General features: G+C 42.9%; 2 protein-coding genes across 7 annotated transcripts in view; one reads left to right on the forward strand and one right to left on the reverse strand.

Moving 5' to 3' along the window:
* Window positions 1–11,003, reverse strand: part of GNS (glucosamine (N-acetyl)-6-sulfatase) — a 27,587-nt gene extending 16,584 nt beyond the window's left edge. For 3 of the 4 annotated variants that reach the window (XR_005259199.1, XR_005259198.1, XM_038155570.1), the window contains exons 1-7: window positions 10,161–10,386; window positions 9,579–9,638; window positions 8,723–8,929; window positions 7,567–7,632; window positions 7,058–7,156; window positions 4,645–4,812; window positions 1,091–1,173 (exon numbers count right to left, since the gene is read on the reverse strand). Coding sequence is in view for 2 of the 4 variants with exons in the window: in XM_038155570.1 (XP_038011498.1) it covers window positions 1,091–1,173; window positions 4,645–4,812; window positions 7,058–7,156; window positions 7,567–7,632; window positions 8,723–8,929; window positions 9,579–9,638; window positions 10,161–10,301 (824 nt within the window). In the remaining 2 variants the exon portion in view is untranslated. Of the gene's footprint in view, window positions 1–1,090; window positions 1,174–4,644; window positions 4,813–7,057; window positions 7,157–7,566; window positions 7,633–8,722; window positions 8,930–9,578; window positions 9,639–10,160; window positions 10,387–10,830 lie in introns of those variants that run through there. The other variant, XM_038155571.1, reaches the window with a different exon arrangement.
* A 192-nt stretch (window positions 11,004–11,195) lies between these two features.
* Window positions 11,196–18,059, forward strand: part of TBC1D30 (TBC1 domain family member 30) — a 52,762-nt gene continuing 45,898 nt past the window's right edge. For all 3 annotated transcript variants that reach the window (XM_038155565.1, XM_038155567.1, XM_038155566.1), the window contains exons 1-2: window positions 11,196–11,600; window positions 13,994–14,158. In XM_038155565.1, the coding sequence (XP_038011493.1) occupies window positions 11,345–11,600; window positions 13,994–14,158 (421 nt within the window). In that variant the 5' untranslated portion in view covers window positions 11,196–11,344. The remainder of the gene's footprint in view (window positions 11,601–13,993; window positions 14,159–18,059) is intronic.

The following is an 18,059-nucleotide window of genomic DNA, read 5'->3' on the forward strand; positions in this document are numbered from 1 at the left end:
CTTATCTGGACACAGCAAAGACCAGCCTTGAAGTGTCACAGTGACAAAGAGTCAGTTATCTCCTGCGAGGTCACTGGTTATTAGTTCTTTGTAGTTCAATATTAAAATGCAAAATAACCATGAGTTTAGTTTTATGGGATCCTTTCTGGGATCCTTTCTGCTTGAAAACTGCACCAGCTGTTTTGTATTACTCATGTAATGTTAGGGTCCATTATTTCAGTGTATCTAAAGCCTTTGACAGCTACAAGTTCTTTTCTTTGTCATGGGATTTGCTGCTGAGAAAAGTGATTGCTTCCACTACTCTCTACAGACTAGTATCATGCTGAATTAACTACAGCTATTCAATTCTTGGATTCTGCTGTCTCTCAGCTTAAAATTTTGTTGCATAATTTTTACCTGTATGTTTTATAAAGCAAAAGTCTGAAAAATCTTTGGAGATGGGTTTCCTTCTCCAAAGTGACAAGATTATGCCTCGTAAAAGCTCAAAATTAAGAACAACACTTTAGGTAATGTTTGTTTCAAAACTTTTAAAGAATGCATCTGTGGTGCAAACAAATACCCTTGCTCTTTATTAAAAAAGGGAACAAGTCATGTCTGCACATTATTCACCACATCCCCTTTATAAAAAGGAATCTAGCACCTCCCCTGGCCAGTCAGGCATTCCCATGTACAGACTGAGAGAAAAGATAAATAAATCAGATTAGCTGGCAGACAGATCAACTACATTTGATGTACATCATGTAAGAAACTAGAATTAAGTGAAGTAGAAGGTAAGGCCATTTTTTTAATAAAACCCTGTGGTGCACTGAAAGAAAAGCAATAAAGAGACCAGGTGCAATTGGTCCTTTTTGTGACAAAAAATGGCAGCATTTTTGAATATGATATTTCTGGAGCCAAAGTTTATTTGCAAAATGTAAACCAAGTCAGGAGGTCTTCTGAGACAAGTGCCAGAGAACTATCAGGGGTAATCTGATATCAACTCTTATTAGAGGTAATCTGATATCAATAGTCAGACGTACTACAACTTTTTTTTTAAATCCATACCTTATAAATCCTGATTAGAAACCTTAAGTAACAGAAAAATTCTTACCGCTTTCTGTAAGCATCATCAAGAAACTGTATTGAAGAGTTGCTCATTGGAGTCTTTGCTTGTCGAATTAACCAGTGCTTGTTCTAAAGAAAAAAAAACAACAAAGATTAGAGTAAGGGAGAAGTATCAGGTTTTAAGCCTTTCTTAGAGCAATTACAAAAACAATTCTTGTGAAAAAGTCAGGCAATCAAACTGACCTGATTTCAGTTTTCCCTGTTGGTTCATGTAAAATCTAAGTTTCAAGATTAAGACAGCTCCATTATGCTTAGCCCTTGACATGAAGAAAACAGATGTGGATCTTTCCAAAGCAGTTCAGGGAAGAAAAGGGTGAAAGGATCTAGGGAAGGCTCTCTCAGAGGTAAAAGTGCGATAGCGTAAGACAGATCAGAGGAAAACAATGTGAAGCATTGAGCATCATTGTAAGATTGGACTTGGTTGTCAGAAGTGAGGTACTTTTGGGACTAATATTGCTGAGCATCTCAACAGGTAGCAAGGTAGGCAAAAGTTCCTGCACCCAAAGCAATTAGAATTACTTAAATTATAAAAAGGTGAGTTCAAATATCTGTAGCAGTGCCACTATCAGATTCTTGGCAGTCTAAGAAATCAGGGCTGGCGACGGCTGAATGGAACAGAAAAGTATTCTTTTTTTCAGATTCTGAATCCAAAACAAGAGCATTTCTTTAGCTGCAGCATTGTGGATTCTTCTAGATGTATTCCCAACTTTCAGAAACAGCCCCTTTATTTCTTTCCTCACCTACACCCCCAAAGTAACAGAGATGATGTAATTCATACAGTAAGTGATAGTCCCACATTGAAGGACCAGTCTGAGCTGGGTCACCTGCTGTACAAATACACGGGAAGGTCTGTTGTGAACAACCTGAAAGTTAGTATTAGTGGGGATCAGAACAAAGAATACAGTCATGTCAGGGCAGCTTTACACTTTTTCATTTCGTAGGTCAGAGATGACCCACTCATCACCCTCAGCTTAAGCCTGTATTTAGGTGGTCACTCGTCTGTGTAGAGCCTTTTGTTATGCAATTTCCCTCCTGTGACAAGCAAATGACTGAAGGGCTCAGGCTTTAGGAACTCTCAACAAAATGATTCATATCTCCTGCAATTACTCAGTTCCCATTTTCTGCTCTTGACTACCAAAGGAAAGATTTTTGGCATGGAGACTTAATACTGTGTCCCGTATTATTTACTTTAATTCTGTTGCATTCAGGTGTTTCTTTTATAGGAGTTGTAAAACAATTCTCTGGAGAGACACAGTCTATCTCAGCTGAGAGAGGGAAAAGTAAGGAAATACAGCACAAATCCTACCTTCAGCTCAGCAGAAGCTCTTCAGAGAACAAAGGAGCTGGCAACATCACCAGTGCACCAGCTACCTTTCACAAGAGCTGTGCTTAGGAGAGGAGCTTCGTAAGGCACAACCACACTGGGTAACTCAGGCAGGTAAGCAACCTAGTGCAGCAGAATCCTCCTCTTTGAGTATTTTATTCTTCTTACCTCTCTCTGAAGTTTCAAAAACTTCACATAGCACTCAAACACCTTTGTGGATTTCAACAAACTTCACACTCACTCAGAGTTCTCAAATCTGCTTCTCTGTCATGTCTCTTTCAGCACTTATATACAAAGCAGTCCACCAATCCTGCTGCCTCCCTAAGCTCCATTCTTGGAGAAAATTTAGGAGATTGAGACAATATACAATGTGTTGCAAGAATCAGAACACAACTGAGCTTTGATGCAGGAAAAACAAGGCATGCAAGGGAGATACCCAACACATACCTTAAACAACTTCTCTTTTAGAACAGCTTGGATAAAACTCATCTGGACTATTAATAATTCTGCCTGGGAATCCAAGCTGCTGATCATTTCATACTATTTCTAGCTGAGGATCCCAAAGCAGAAGTTAAACCCAGACTCTGACCAGCAACACATACAAGAGCTTAATTCCTATTTTCCATGCTGAGATTCTGCCTAAATGGTTCCTCTTAGTAGCTCTTGCCCACATCCAGTACAAGGAAGTAAGGCAACATTTCTTTAGGAGTCAAGACTGTACAATCCAAGACTGTCAAGCAAGCATTACAACATCAGGAGGGTCTCAGCCTATTTACATGTTTACTGCTACTGTAGGAATCATGCTTGCCCTAGAGAACAGTGAAGCTCTAGAAAACACTGAAGTTCCAAGAAGACTTAGGCTTCAAGACCACAACACTGCCGGCTGCAGAAACACACATTAGCTGTGTCTAGGAAGGAAGGTAATGCTAGTCTGTTCCTCTAGTAAAACTGCTGTATCCACAGATACTAATTGCCAAACACTAGGTTCAGCATTTTGTTCTGTATTATACAGACACAGGCAGAGCTTTTACACCACATAAGGGAACTCCACAGTATATATTTTGCTACTGCTGACTTCACTGGTCAAGTTACTTCTAAATCACTATTTTAAAAGCACTCTATTACAGTAATGGAGTCTTAAGACAAAATCTGGAATCCCTTTATGAAAGAAAAAACCTCAGTCTGATTCCCACTCTCTAGTTTGAAACTTAAAAAGATTGGGCTAGAATATTTGTTACTGCCTGCAGCCCTTTTCTGTCCTTTCATTCATGTTCTTCTATCATACTGATGAGCACATGGTCATTTTACAAGCTACAGTCCTGAGCTAAAAACAAGTCTCATTCCATACTACAGGAGTCACAGTGACAGAGGTATGACTGGGCTCCTGATATGCATTTAGGCAACATTATCTCAGTCTTAAGATCAGAAGCAAATCTTGAAGTGAAATAAATGAACACTGAACAGCAATGTGTTTTATATTTTAAATTACTTGATTAAAAAATACAAAACTTCTGTAAGTTTTCACCAAATTAACTGCATGTGAAGTTCACACACTGGCAGAGTAAATTGCAGCAGATTAGTCTGAACTAGACCATATCTGGCCATATTTGCTGGCAGTGGAAGATACTGTTCTGTCACAAGGATGTCTGAATTTGTAACATTAGGTTATTTTAGCATACAAGTTTTGAAAGCATTTACTAAGCCTGGGCCCTATGGTTCATGATTCCAGAGTCCTCTGATTAATGTGACATGCTTTCACCTTGAGGAAGCTTTGCCATGAGCTCAAGGAATGGACTGCCCCCATCCACAAGCAGATGTGTGAAGGAAGACAGGGCTCTTGCCATTCTTTACCCAAGCCTTAGAGTAGGACATTACCTCTGTATTCCCCTGAATACCCCAAGAGCAATCATAAGAAATTTTTAAGAGCTTCAGAAGAGTCTAGAAATGGGACACAGAATTCACTTTTTGTCTTTATCAATAATAATTCCATTGTACTACCATATCACTCTTGCCACTATGTTGTTTTTTTTAGAAGACATTAGCGTGCAAATATCTCAACAACAAACTTATCTGACCCTGACACACACCAATTAACATGATTGAACAACCAGCAGTCATAGTACTTGCCTATTCTAATCTAACAGGCAAGCCAGGGCCACTGCCTTCTGCTCTCACAAACTAGAATAACCTACACAGGTTCTTGCTAGTTAGCTTACCTTGCCATGAATATTAAAATTGCTGTTTCTTGGTGCACTGACATTCTGAAAGCTCTTTGTATACTGCGGAGCAGGTGTCCAAGGGGAATGTGGTGCTGGGGTTGCGATCATCATAAAGAAGGGTTCAAAATTAGATTTGTACTCCAAGAAGTCCAATGACATGTTGGCCTGTGAACAGTGTTGTTGGAGAAAAAAAGTCATGCCTCAAAGGAAAACAGCAACAAATCCAAACTAGACATTCGTAACTTATTTAAAGCTCAGTAATACTGCAAACATGCAAACTATTTCAAAAACTTACTGCTTGCTCATCTACAAATGTCTAGAACAGCAGCTCATAATAAAAATAACCCCAAGTGGCTCATTAAACAAATCACTTTTCTCACATCTTCAAATGACTTTCTACTTCAGACCCTTGCATTAATTAGACCTGGAAAACTCATCAGAAGTTTGGGCCTATTCCAGGTACAACAAAATCCACCTATACTCAGGTTTAATCAAGTGAAGTCAGAGCTTTCTTCAACATAGTCCAAGTTGAAGACTTTAAGATACCATCTCCCATCTGACAGATCCCAGTTTAAGAGCTTCAGCTTTCTTCAGAAATAGCAATAGTTCTGAAAAAAATTAATTCAGCCCCCCTGTTTCTAGCCTATGCTCATTCTACAGCAAGCAGCAAGATGACAAGGGTTGAAAACAGAAGGTCTGGTGAAGAACAGTGCCAAAATGCACACACTCACACCACTGCACTTTCATTTTTATTTCAGCTTATACACAATTTCAAGGAGCAAGTTAGAAGAAATTGCAAGTTCCATTTTCACTTCCCCTAGGTCAGCCTTTAAAATTAAAGCTTCAAAGGTATTACTTGTAGATGAGCTCCTCAGTACTCAAGTCTTGCAACATTTTTTTCCTGCCTGATTAGTGTTCTCCATTTCAGATATCCTTTTCTTGCTCCACAAAAAAAACAATACTCCAGGAATTCCCCCTTCCTTCCTTCTAAATTTAGCATCTAAGCAACTAGGGCTCACCTTCAGTTATACATCAGCAGAGTCAAGAAAGGACAAGAACCACTCAAACTCACAGCATAGCCAACTTTGATTTCATTAGGAGCTTAAACTGCAACATGTGAGAAGTGCAGTAAAAAGATTTCAGGTGTTTGGATGCTTAATACCAGACTCGAGTACGCAGGTGCCCTTACACAAGAAAGCTTGAGGGTCACATCACGCAACACAGGAACTTTGCATAAGCAATTTATTCCTGTGCACTGCCCAGCAAATGAATTGAACACCGTCTCTGAAATGCTGGATACATGTTTGGTAACTACAGGAAGAAAGTAGACAGCAACACACTGAAAATCATGATACACTGCCGTATCAATAGGCAACATACCACAAATAAGCAGTTTATGCAACAATGACCTGTTGGACAAAATGCTTACAAGCTGCTGAAGGATCAAAAAAACCCAGTACAATGCCAGTAATAGGATAGTCTCACTTCTGGCTTATCAATTCCAATCTAGCTTTAGACAATGTAAATCTAAATTTAATCAGACAGCTGTTCAGTACCCTAAGAAACATCAATCAGTGCTGTTGCTAGTGAGCAGCTGTCTGTATTGGAGCCCCCAGTGGAATTAAACTCCTCAGGTCTCAATGAAACACTACAAGACTGAAGAAGAGACATTTCTAGAGAAGCGTTTTGGTGAGTACTAACCTATACACTGTAACAGCACATCAAATTAGGACTCCAGCTTGGCAGATAGGGGGACAATCCCCCCCCCCCCCCCTTGCCAAACAGGGCCTCAAGAGAGCTAAAATAACTCTTCCATGTTTCCTAAAGGATCTGACATCTTTGTTACCTCTCTTTATTTTATGCAGACCCCTGATCAGCTACACATTGCCCTCATATACTATGTGGGATTGATTAGGCTTTAATATTTACAAGTTATCAGACTGATGGAGCTGGAGACTACCAGATACCAACACATCGTAACACCTAAGAAACAAAACATGGTGTGAAGTTTATTTTTACGTGGTGCTTCCTACTGAAATCCTGGCCCAGTTAATCTGTTACAGAAGTTGCATGTTATAATGAAATATATCCTTGTATGAAGTAATTTAAATCTCTGCCTACCCTTTCCTCCTGCAGCACAGCAGTCAGTATTAACTCCTCAGTGAGGCTACTGGCTAGCAAATGGCCAGCTGGAACCCCTTTCCTCTCCACAGCTCAAACATAAGCCTGTCATTTTAAAATATACTCAGTCTTGCTTTGCTGATAAATGCCCACACACCTTCACAACAGTACAATTGTCCTTTTGTGAACTAATACAGCCTAACAAATTATCTCACCCTTTCCCAAGTCCCCAGCACGAGGCATTATCTGGTCATAAGTAGTTTCTGTAGCACATTGCAAAATTTCTTACCAGTACATCTGTCAGATAGTCTACACTGTAGTTCTCGCCATGCCTTCGTGCTTTGCCATTTACTGAGAGAGTATAGTTGTAGTACTTTGAATTTTTCTCCTGTCAAAAAGAAAAGTGACACAGATACTTACGCAGAGCAACATGTACATTGATTACTTGAAATAACCCAAATTAATCGCCCGCGAGCATTTGTCAAATAGATTATGAGCATTTGCCATAAGGATACTCCCAAGATTCTCAAAAGTGGTCTCCATCAACAAAACTGGTTTTAGGGCTATCTCACACTGCTTTGGCTTTACAATTTGTTTCATTTTTCTAGGCACTCAACAGAAGCACCCCTAGTAAAAGCCACAGATCCAATGCACAAGTAAGGAAAAAGGGGAAGAAAATTTGCATTAAATCACTAGATGTTCTTTTCCTGCTCTTTCATGACCAGCAAAGTTAGAACTTGAGTTGGATTATAAAGCAACCAAAATTAGGTTGTTAAAAAAATAAAAAAAGTCACATACCAAAGCATACCAAAAACTCCATCCAGGAGGGACGTGACCTACTCCTCCTGCATCCTCTGCTCCATACTGAAAAAAGAGAGCTAATGACTCACAATTTCAATTATGATGAATCAAAGCTAGACATTATGTTTCATATTCATGTGCTTTATTCAACACTACTCAGAAACCATGTCGAGCCAAATTCAATTTCAGAATGGGGGAAACCACATATATATGCATATAAAAACACATATTAAAGAAATCAGGGTTCAATAACTAGACAGTAACTGATAGCTTAGAAATCATCAGTAAAATTTAAATATTACTCCCTGCTCCATTCTGCACGTGAAAATATGCAGAGATCCTGGAGAACAAACTTAGTGTACATATCAAATAATGAGTGGTGATCAAAACATCCATGTGACAAGACACTTGCAGGCTTCGTGATAACAGTTCACAAGATACTAAAGAGAATTCCACACACACCAACAGCTTCCTTCATCCTCCCCCAAGAGGGGTAGGAACTTCAAGTAATGCTAGCCTCTTGCCATCTCAGTGCCAAATGATCTACAACAACTAGCCTTTAAGACAGCAAAATAGGGAAAGTAGCTGCTGAGTCAGTGCCAAACTCAAAACAGAGGGTGCTTAGAGCAACACAACGGGTTTTCTCAGGGCAGCCCTCTCCAATCTACGTGGCTTGCCTAACTGCAGGCATGAGAGACTCTGCTGAGTCAAGGGATGCTCAGAGGAAGCCAGCTGAGTTTCCCTTCCCCTTGCTGCCTCAGGAACATCAGCAGACACAAATTCATGCCTGGCTATGAAGGTTCATGTTCCATTCTTTTATTATACCACTGTTTTCCACCACGAAATGTAAAGAAAACATGCTGTTAAGAAACCTGTAGCTCATATAGCTCCTAATCCAATTCCATCCTACAAGAGGAACACACAGCTTTCAGTGCTGAATTTTACATCTTACTATGAACTACCAGAAACCATATCCTAGTTAAAAAGACAAAAAACCTAAAGCAGACATATACAAGTGACTCAATAAAAAAGTGTTGGGTAACTGCTGTAAAAGAGCTCTGAAAATACCTGTTTTCCCACCAATTTGCCTCAATGAACACTTAACTCTTACAACAAACCACAAAAAAACAAAAAAAACCCAAACACCAAATACCTCATTTAAATACTTTCCAGCAAAGAATGTCTGATAACCACACATAGCTTTGAGCAGTGCTGGGAAGGTGTATGGTTCTTGAATCTTCTGCCACAACTTGCTGCTACAGTTCCCTTCCAGAGTGTTATTGACGACGTGGTGATTATGTGGATATTTTCCTGTTAAAATGCTAGCTCGACTGGGACAGCAAAGTGCACTGGGGACATACTGGAAAAACAGAATGAGGAGATTTAGGACTGGGATAGTAAAACAATTTTATACCAACATTTACCGTTTTCAAATATCAGCTAACAGGTTAACTAATACATTAAACAGTAAAACCTACTTTTTTTCTGGACACCCAGAATTATATCCAAAGTATTTTCACTAGTAAAAAACTGCACTTGAAATCAGCTTCAGGCCTCTGCAGCACATGCCCTTCAACTTCTCACCACCAGACTAGACATGGCTTTTAGACGGGGCAAGAACCCACTAAACTACTGTCTGATTGTTGACTCACTCCATTATTTTAGCCACGCAGGTACACTAGAATATGAAAAGAGTGAAGTGACTTTTCATTGTGCATGAAGCTGATAAAAGTTTTGAGCAGCTTCTTTCAATATTCAGACTACGAAGTTTTACTTTACAGATTAAGGAAGTGAGCACAAGTGCTTTCAGAAAGTGAAACTACAGATTTTGAAGATTGCCTTAAGTTATATTCATTGTGAGACCTAAAAGTAGGTAGTAATTGAATTTTAAAAACCCCACTTCCATATCTACAGGTTTCATAAAACTGATAGCATTTTTTGAGACCTCAGATACAAAATACAAAAATGCACACGCCTCAGAAGTTCAGAGCATTAATGCAAACACCTACTGCATTTTCGAAGGTTATTCCCATCTGGGCAATAAGAGTGTTGGTCTTCTTTAGGGGGGTCTGAAAGGAAAGCAACAAAAGGGTATCAGCTAAAAATGCCAGGATGCCAGGGGAAGCCAGGGACTTGAAGCAGGCTACCTGGAAAAAGGCCCAGCACCACAGTTTTTAGGCACCACCCCGGCAAGACACTAAGAGTGCCCTCTCCTTCTGGCTAGGGCCTGGCATGGTCACGGCGATTGCACAAGCCGGCCCGAGCGAGCACAAGAGGAGTGTTTACAGGGGTACCTGCAGCGGCAGCGGCTGTTCTGGAGAGGCCCCAGCCCCGGCGGCTCCGCAGAGCGCCTCACCCCACCCGCGGCAGCCCCACCGTCAGCTCCTTCCGCGGGGCTGCTCGGCCCGAGGCCGCACTGAGCCCCTGCCCGGCCGCGGGCTGGGCCCGGCGCGACCCCGAGCCTCCCTCGCCCCACACCGCGCCCGCCGAGCTCGGTCTCGCCGTCCGACAGCCCGGTACGCGACCCGGGCGGGCGGCGAGCCCCCCGCGCCGCACTGCCGCCAGCCCCGCGCCCCCCGCCGCAGCGTTACCATGCCGCCCAGGCAGACGTCCTGGTCGTCGGTGAGGATAAGCACCACGTTGGGCCTCCGCGCCTGCCGGACCGCCCGCGCCGGGCCGAGCAGCAGCAGCGCGGCCAGCGGCAGCGCCCGGAGCAGCGCGGCGGGGGACATGGCGGGGCCGGGCGGGTCGGGGCCGCCACAGGCGCGGAGCGGCCGCGGAGCCGGAGCAGCAGCGCGCGGGCCCGCCCCGCCCCCGGCATATGACCCGGGAGCGCGGGGGGCGGAGTCACGTGGCCCGGGCGGCCGCCGCGGCCCCGCCCCCAGCCCCGCCCCCAGCCCGGGCGGCGCGCGGAGGCCATTCCCGGGCGTGCCCTCCGCGCCCCGCTGGCGGGGGGTGGGCAAACACCCACGGGAGGCGTGCCGAAAGCACGGAGCCGGCTCCTCTGGGTAGGAGAATGGTCATCTCAGCCAAGCCGTAGCGCAAGAGGCAACGGGCAGAGACTGATGTACTGGAAGTTCCACCTGAGCATGGGGAAGAACTTCTTTACTGCGCTGGTGACTGTGATCTGGAACAGGTTGCCCGGAGAGGTTGTGGAGTCTCCCTCACTGCAGATATTCAAGAACTGGCCGGACGCAGTCCTGTGCAATGTGCTCTGGGGTGACCCTGCCCGAGCAGGGAGGTTGGAGCACTCAACCTTACCCATTCTGTGATTCTGTCCATTCCTGACCCGAATTAGTCGCGGCTGTTACGCGTGTGGCCGGGCCTCCCTGCACCGCCATCGCTGCCGCAGCCAGAGCCCGGCTCTGGCGGCCGTGCGGACCCCGCCATCCGCTCCTGCTTGCAGGCGGTGTCACGGCCACAGCACAGGTATTGAATTGCTGGCGAAACCGGGCCGCCCCTCCAGCGGGGGAGCAGGAGCGGGACGGCCGGCGGGACGGCCGTGACCTCCGTGCCAGCCGCACAGTGCCCGGGTACCGCGTCCGGTGTCACCGCGCCCGGGGTCACCGCCCCGAGGCGGAGCGAGGTCCCCGCCCCTCGGCAGGTGCAGCGCCCCCGCCCCGGCCTCTACCACGGTGCGCGGGGAGGGAGCGGAGCCGGGCGCGGCGCTCCTGCCCGGGCTCTCCGGGCCGCTTCCCTTTCCCCTGCCCGCCCCTCCCTGGCGTGTGTCCGTGGGACGCGCCGAGCCCGGAACCCGGCGGCGGCGGCGTGGAAGATGGATGCGGCGGAGGCCGGCGCGGGCGGCAGAGCGGGCAGCAGCGCCGACAGCCTGGCCGAGGAGGAGGAGGAGGACGAGGACGAGGCGGGTCCCGGCAGCGGCCGGTCCAGCCGCACCTCGTCGCTGGTGAGCGGGCTGCTCACCGAGCTGTACAGCGCCGCCGAGGCGGCCGTCCCCTCGGGCAGCGCCCGCTCCCGCGCCCTCCGGGAGCTGCAGCAGCGGCAGAGCCAGGTCAAGTACCTGCGGCTGAAAGGTACAGCCCGCCCCGCCCGCCTGCCCCTGCCGCCGCCCCGCCGGGGCCGGGAGCTGCCCCTGCCGCCTCGCTTTTCCTCTGTGCGTGCGAGGGAGTCCTGCCTGAAGATGCCCTCCGTGCCTGCGCGCACGTGTCTGTGTGTTTGTACATATGTCCATTTCCAGGCTTCCTGCATGGCCGTGGCTCCCAGAAGCTTGCCACGTGCTGTTAGCTGAGAGCTCCTTTGCACTAGAGCCTCCTGTGCTGTTCGCCCCTCTCTTGTTTCAGGTGCCCTAGCAGCCGAATTAGGGTAGTCTGCCACTAGTTTCTGTGACAGACTGCCTGAGCTTTTCTGTTTCTGCGAGTTTGGTGCTTTTCCTTGCTTACAGTAATGAATAAATGTCCAGTTTTCTCTTCTTTATTTTCTTTCTCTTCTTTCTTTTCTTTATTTTTCTTTCTTTTCTTTCTTTTTCTTTTATTTCTCCTTCTTTCCTTTCCTTCCTTTCCTTCCTCCCCTCCCCTCCCCTTCCGAATCTAGAAGAGATGCTACACATACCACATACAGTATCGTAAGAGTTTTTCTCCAAGTTCTACTTAGTTCTACTGGACATAAGCTAAACTAGACAACTGTAAAACTTATTTGGAGGTCAGAATGCCTTCTGAAAAAAAAAAAGGAGTGTAATGAATGTAAATGCTGGAGTCAATCAAAATCTAAATGAAATTTTCAAATAATTCTTATGAAAGTTAGGTAGTCTCAACAGTGCATGTTTGTGAAAGACTGAGACGTGCAACTCCAAGTTGATCCAATGAAGAGGAAAACAGAACAAAGGCCTCTTGTCTCCTGATGTTTAATCACTTTTGCTTTTGATGAGGAAAAAACCCAAGAGGTGACTAAATATGCCTGTTTTTCAGAGCTGTACAAACAGCTATCTGCTTCCGTGTTTGGCTTCTTAATGAGATGACACGCCTTCTGATGTTACTAGGATGTAGCTCAAGTTCTTCTGTGTGTCCTTTGGCAACCTGCGTCTGAACAGGAAATTTTCTTGTTCAGAAATATGTTTTGTGGTATTTCAACTCATTAGTTTTGCTGCCAAGTTACTGTTTTTTTAGAGGCACAGCTAAGCAGCACAAGTGGAGAAGAGTAAAGCTCACCAGACAACTCCGGTGGTGACTGTATAAATTAGTACAAATGCAACTTTTTTTTTTCTTTTTCTTTTTTTTTTTTCCTTTCAAATCCACAGATCTAGTTTTAAATTACCTTGCCTGGTACAGGTGGTTGGGAATTGCATCTGAGCAGCAGGTGCTGAAACAGTTTAGCGGCTATAAAATACAGTATTGCTTTTTCAGTGACTCCCCTGTCCTTGCAATCATACTTTTCACTAGCCCATGATGGTCATTTCAGCCTTATTTGTCTTTTTCTTTGAGCTCTCCAGAGTTATTGAAAAAGCTTTGCCACGTGAGATGAGCTGTTTACCATCCCACTGACAGCAGCTTTTCCTGGATGGGTATATATTTTTCTCATTAGATCAGGTTACTGAAGAATGGATTTTTCTGATTGATTTTCTTTCCAGCATCAGGGGACAGGGGTTGCATTGAAAGTGATAGTTTGAAAAGTTAGCTGCAGGGAGCAGGCAGCTGTGTAGATGCTGGTGGCAAGCTGTACCAGGCTGTTAGAGGGAGGAGCTGAAGAGGTCAGCATGTGATAGGCAAGACCCAGGATTTCACTGGTGGGGGGAGTATCTGAGAACAGAGCAGAGGACTCAGAAAAATGAGTGGACTTAAGACATCTCCCCAGCAACTCCCTTTTCTGGTCCTGAAGCTCACCTCATGGGGGGAACAACAGAAATATTAGAGCTACGCTGACATTTTGATGAACTGAAGGGGTTTTGGTGGCACTATAACTGGCCAGTGGAGATAACTGAGGCCATGACAGAGGTCATCTAGTTGCATCTTAGTGGAAAGAATTTCCCACTTTGAGCTTATTCTGGAGTTGCGTTTGTAGCTCCGCAGGCAAGAGCTTCTTGAACATGTTCCCTTGTCTGTTACAAATATGTATCTTGTCCAGGCAGCTTCTGGAAGGTACTGTGTTTAAAATGTATCCCCTGGTTGCACTATTATTGATATATTCTGTCTGTATCTGTCACTTTCCTAGGTGTTTATAACAGCATAGTTTTAAAGATTCATACTCTGTGCAATATATTGAAGTACTTTTGTTTAAAAGAAAATGAAAGACTTTGGCTCAGATTCTGAAAGTGTTTATAACTGGGAATGACCCCAGTCAATAGAACTTGTCATTTATAGAAAGCTTGTATTTGTAAATGTCTGTGGGGCAAGTGCCTTTGCGTGTCAACTACAATAAGCTGCTTGTGGATCTTTTGGCATGTACTGAAGTTGTTTTCTCTGCTTGTTGGCAGATGTTGATGAATTAACAACTATAAAACGAGAACTGAATTACAGAATTTCCGTTCAATCAGCAAAGTTGCTCCGTCTTCTGAAGCAGAAAGACAGGCTTGTACAAAAAGTCCAGAAGAACTGCGACATTGTCACAGCTTGTTTACAGGCAGTTTCCCAGAAACGTTGTAAGTACTTTCTGTGTACTAGTGTAAATAGTTTGTTTCATTAATGTGGGCAGTGTTTCATTTAAGTCCTCACACTTAATTTAAAGTCAAGAGGCCAGGCTATGCTATTCCTTAGTTATGACTGGCTCCTGATGATGTCAGTGGTACCGGGAAACAGGCAAAGTTCAACTAGCTCAGCTGGGTAAGCTGCCATAGCCTCAGCTGTTAATTCTGCGCAACTCCTTTCTACCAAGTTGATCCAAGGTGAAGAGTATTAGTAAAAACAAACCCTACTTCCCTCAAAGCCCTTTATTAGCATCAGTGTTTTGGGGATTTCTGAGAGATTGTGTGGGAAAGAGAAGAAATGTTGTTCTTTAATTGTTTTAGCCTTTTTTTCCTGCACAGTAAAACCTTTTTATTTGACTTGGCAAAGTTGTCATCCTAAGATAGACTGAAGTGCTTTTTGGTAGTTCTTCTAAAGTAAAACTTCATGTAACGTCATATGTAAGAATAAATAGAAATTATGCCTTTGGAAAGGATGTGTGAAAATAACCTAATGTTCCATCTTATTTTTTCATTAACATGCAGCGTGACAGGTACAGAAATGTTCAGGTACAGTAAATAAAGCATGGTCTTTTCATAAAAATGTCTGTAGGAGCTTTGAGGTGCATGTAAAGACTTTATTAAAATAATTTTACTGTAGTGGCATGTGCTAAGGTAGTTAAGGTAAGAGCTTGTGTATTAATGTGAAACTTAATTTTTAAGCATTCCTTTGTTTTACTTAAACCTGACATTAAAGTTCTTGGCTGTCATCTACTGTGTAGGCATATTTCTTCTCAAAAACTCCTTTCTTAATGTCAGCTTGATAACCAAGGCCTCCATGCCACCAGTATGGAAGCATATACTATAGTCTCCTTTTAAATGAGACTACTTGAATCTCTACATATTTAGAGGATTTGACTGTAAATTCTGAGTGTTTTTTTCCTCACATCTCTGTGTAGAGGTAGAACTGTAGTTTTCAATTAACCTTAAGTTCACATTCAGCTGTTTGAATGCTACCATTAAGCAATCTATACAGACCAATTGCAAACAAATGCTGTTTCTTGAAAAGATGGAAATTCTGACCCTTTTTGATTACTGCTTGACAAATTAACTCCTACTGGTAATTTCAATTCGTTCAGAAATTACAGGGCTGATAAATTTGATCTCTTGTTTTCTGGTATAATTTTTACGATGCTCTAATCTGATTTTACAGATAAAAAAAAAATGTTTAAAAAATTCTATGCTCAAAACTGTGTTCAATGTCTGAAAGTTGAGGACCTGTGAGTTTTGCAGCTCACACAGGGAGCCATTGACTCCCCAGTCTTAGACCTGTGCTGGCTCTTGGTCTCTGCTGCGTGCACAGAAGAGGCCTGGCCCCCTGACAGCTTTGGGAGCCCACGTCTGACTTGCTTGTGCTTCAGGGCCACTGATAGGCAGCACAGCACCTGGAGCACTTGAACCCTGGAGTAAATGTGGAGGAAGAGTTGCCAGGGACAACTTCATAACTTACTGTGTTTCTCATTATGCTGCCGACCCTTGTCCTTAGCAGGTGATGCTTGTTTTGCATTCAAAAAGGTATTACCATAGGAAATAAAATTCACTGCAGAGTGAAATGCATTTTGGTTGGACACATGAATGTTCATGGCTCTGTTAAAGGAATGATAAATTGTTCTATAGAATATATAATAAAATAAGTACACTGTGCAGTACTTCTGGTTTGTAAGATATATGAATGAAGAGTTTCATTAATAATGCTTTTTTAACCCAAATTTAAATAAATTCTCCAATGAAGAAGATTAGTAAGAAAGAAATCACAGTGATGGCCTCGTGGCAGACATGGCACTTGTTTCTCTTACTCTTGTGTTTTCACTTATTTGGGGTAAGAAAAGATATATGTTCAGAAACACTATGAAATATTTCAAGTCCAAACAAGCAGAGTGCTTTATAAACTTAATTATATCATTTGAGAAAAGCAGAATTCAGTAAAAAAGAATGAGGTTTTGCAGCTGTCATCTAAAGAGTATGTGAAAGACATCTCTTGTATTTTATATAGTGACAGCTTGTTTTCATTACTAAATATATTTTGACTGATCAAATTGAAAACCAGAAGTTCCTCAAATCACAAATTGTGATTGGTTTTAATCAAATAAAACCCAAGAGTCAACGAACAAATAACCCAAACCAAAAACATGTATTATCTATAATTTATTTAGGAATAAAAGGATCCAGCTTAATTGTAAGTCAGTCTGGCTGGAAGCAAGCAGGAATGCTTAAATGTGATTCAATATAAAAGAAACTGAACTCACATTATATATTCATTAATATTCTCTTGTATTTTCAATGAAGAACTAGTTTTAGTAGAAAATTTCCCAAAGATATAAATAATTTCTCTGTCATAGCTGTGGTGCTATGTACCTATAATAACTTTTAATGGGCCTCATGCTTAGTATTCTTTCTTGTAATACTTGTTTAGAAGGTATGGTTAAAGTATTAATCTTCTGTTATTTGAGCATTGCTTCTGTATAGAATTTTCTAAGACAACAATATATATTTGCTTTCTAGTTTTTCTTTTCGTTTTTCTAGTTTGATTTAATGCAGAGCCAGTAGAGGGAGACAGAATATTTTTGTTTTGTGCAGAACTAGAGGTGTATCTCTGGTTTTCATAAGGATACAAAAGCCATCAACCTTCCTTAAACATGAAGGGAAGTGCTTTACAAGGGTGGTCGGGCAAGAATTGGATGGAAAGGTTTAGAATCAGTTTGTCAGATAAACGTTACTTGCAAAGGAAATGTTAGTTTCCCTGTGTGAAATAGATGAAAAACAGTGACAAATAGCTTTTTAGTTATAACTGAGATCATTAATTCCCACATGATTGTCAAAGTTATTCAGAAGCTTCTGAACTGAATATTTTTGAATCCAACTCCAGGAATTCAGAGGGTTATGCCTCAGAGTGTTAACTAGACAGAAAGGCAGCATGAACTGGCATCATCTGGGCACAGATTTGTCCCCTGCATGTCCCCTGAGCATGAACAGTTTCCTGGTAGAAGGCTGGGCTCTGAAGTCTACTCAGTTTCTGAGAACATGTTACTGTCTCTGTAGCATCAACTTTTCTCACAGGGTATGGAACTCAGAGGGAACCGGGAAAGTGTTGCCTGATGTTATTTGCATGAATTGATTAGGAGAGAACTGAGCGTGATCCCATTACCATGTGTACCTGGAAAAGTGCAACTTAGACATGCAAAAGTCATACATCTAGATTAAATTTCTGGTTTTGGTCTCCTCATTCCCTTCTCTCAGTCCTACTGCAGCTGTGTCCTGCCCTATCTTATGTTTTTTCCCTGCCAAATGCTTTATTAGCTTTTCTTACATGATCCGGTCTTTAAATATTGCATTTCTCAGCTCTGTTCTATTTTCCCCATCCCTGCATCTTGTCTATCTTGCAGTGTCTACCCAAACTACTCCCTGTCCTTGAGTTTTCTTCGCAATATTCCTTGGTCTCCTTCAGCTGTTCTTCCTTGTCTTTTTCCTGCATGTGCTAAATATTTACTTGCCCATTTTCTCCGTTCTTCCTCTTCCCTAAACATGGTTACAAAATCAAGCCAGAAATTCACAATTTTTAGTTCATAAGATAAAAGTTTGGTTCAAGGTGTAAGAGCAACTTTGACACAATATAGTGTGGACGTACCTAATACTGATTTGATTGTGCTTGAACTTGGTAAGGTTCTTGGAAGAGAGGAAAATTTTTCATAATGAAAACAGTCAGCCACTGAAATAATCTCCCCAGGAAAGTGGTGGATTCCTCTATGTTGGATGCTTTTAAGATTTGGCTGGACAGGATGCTGGGCCATTTTGTCTAGACCATGATTTTGTTGAGAAAAGT

This window comes from Motacilla alba, chromosome 1A (genome assembly GCF_015832195.1).
Source record: "Motacilla alba alba isolate MOTALB_02 chromosome 1A, Motacilla_alba_V1.0_pri, whole genome shotgun sequence".
In the NCBI taxonomy this organism is placed as follows: domain Eukaryota; kingdom Metazoa; phylum Chordata; class Aves; order Passeriformes; family Motacillidae; genus Motacilla; species Motacilla alba.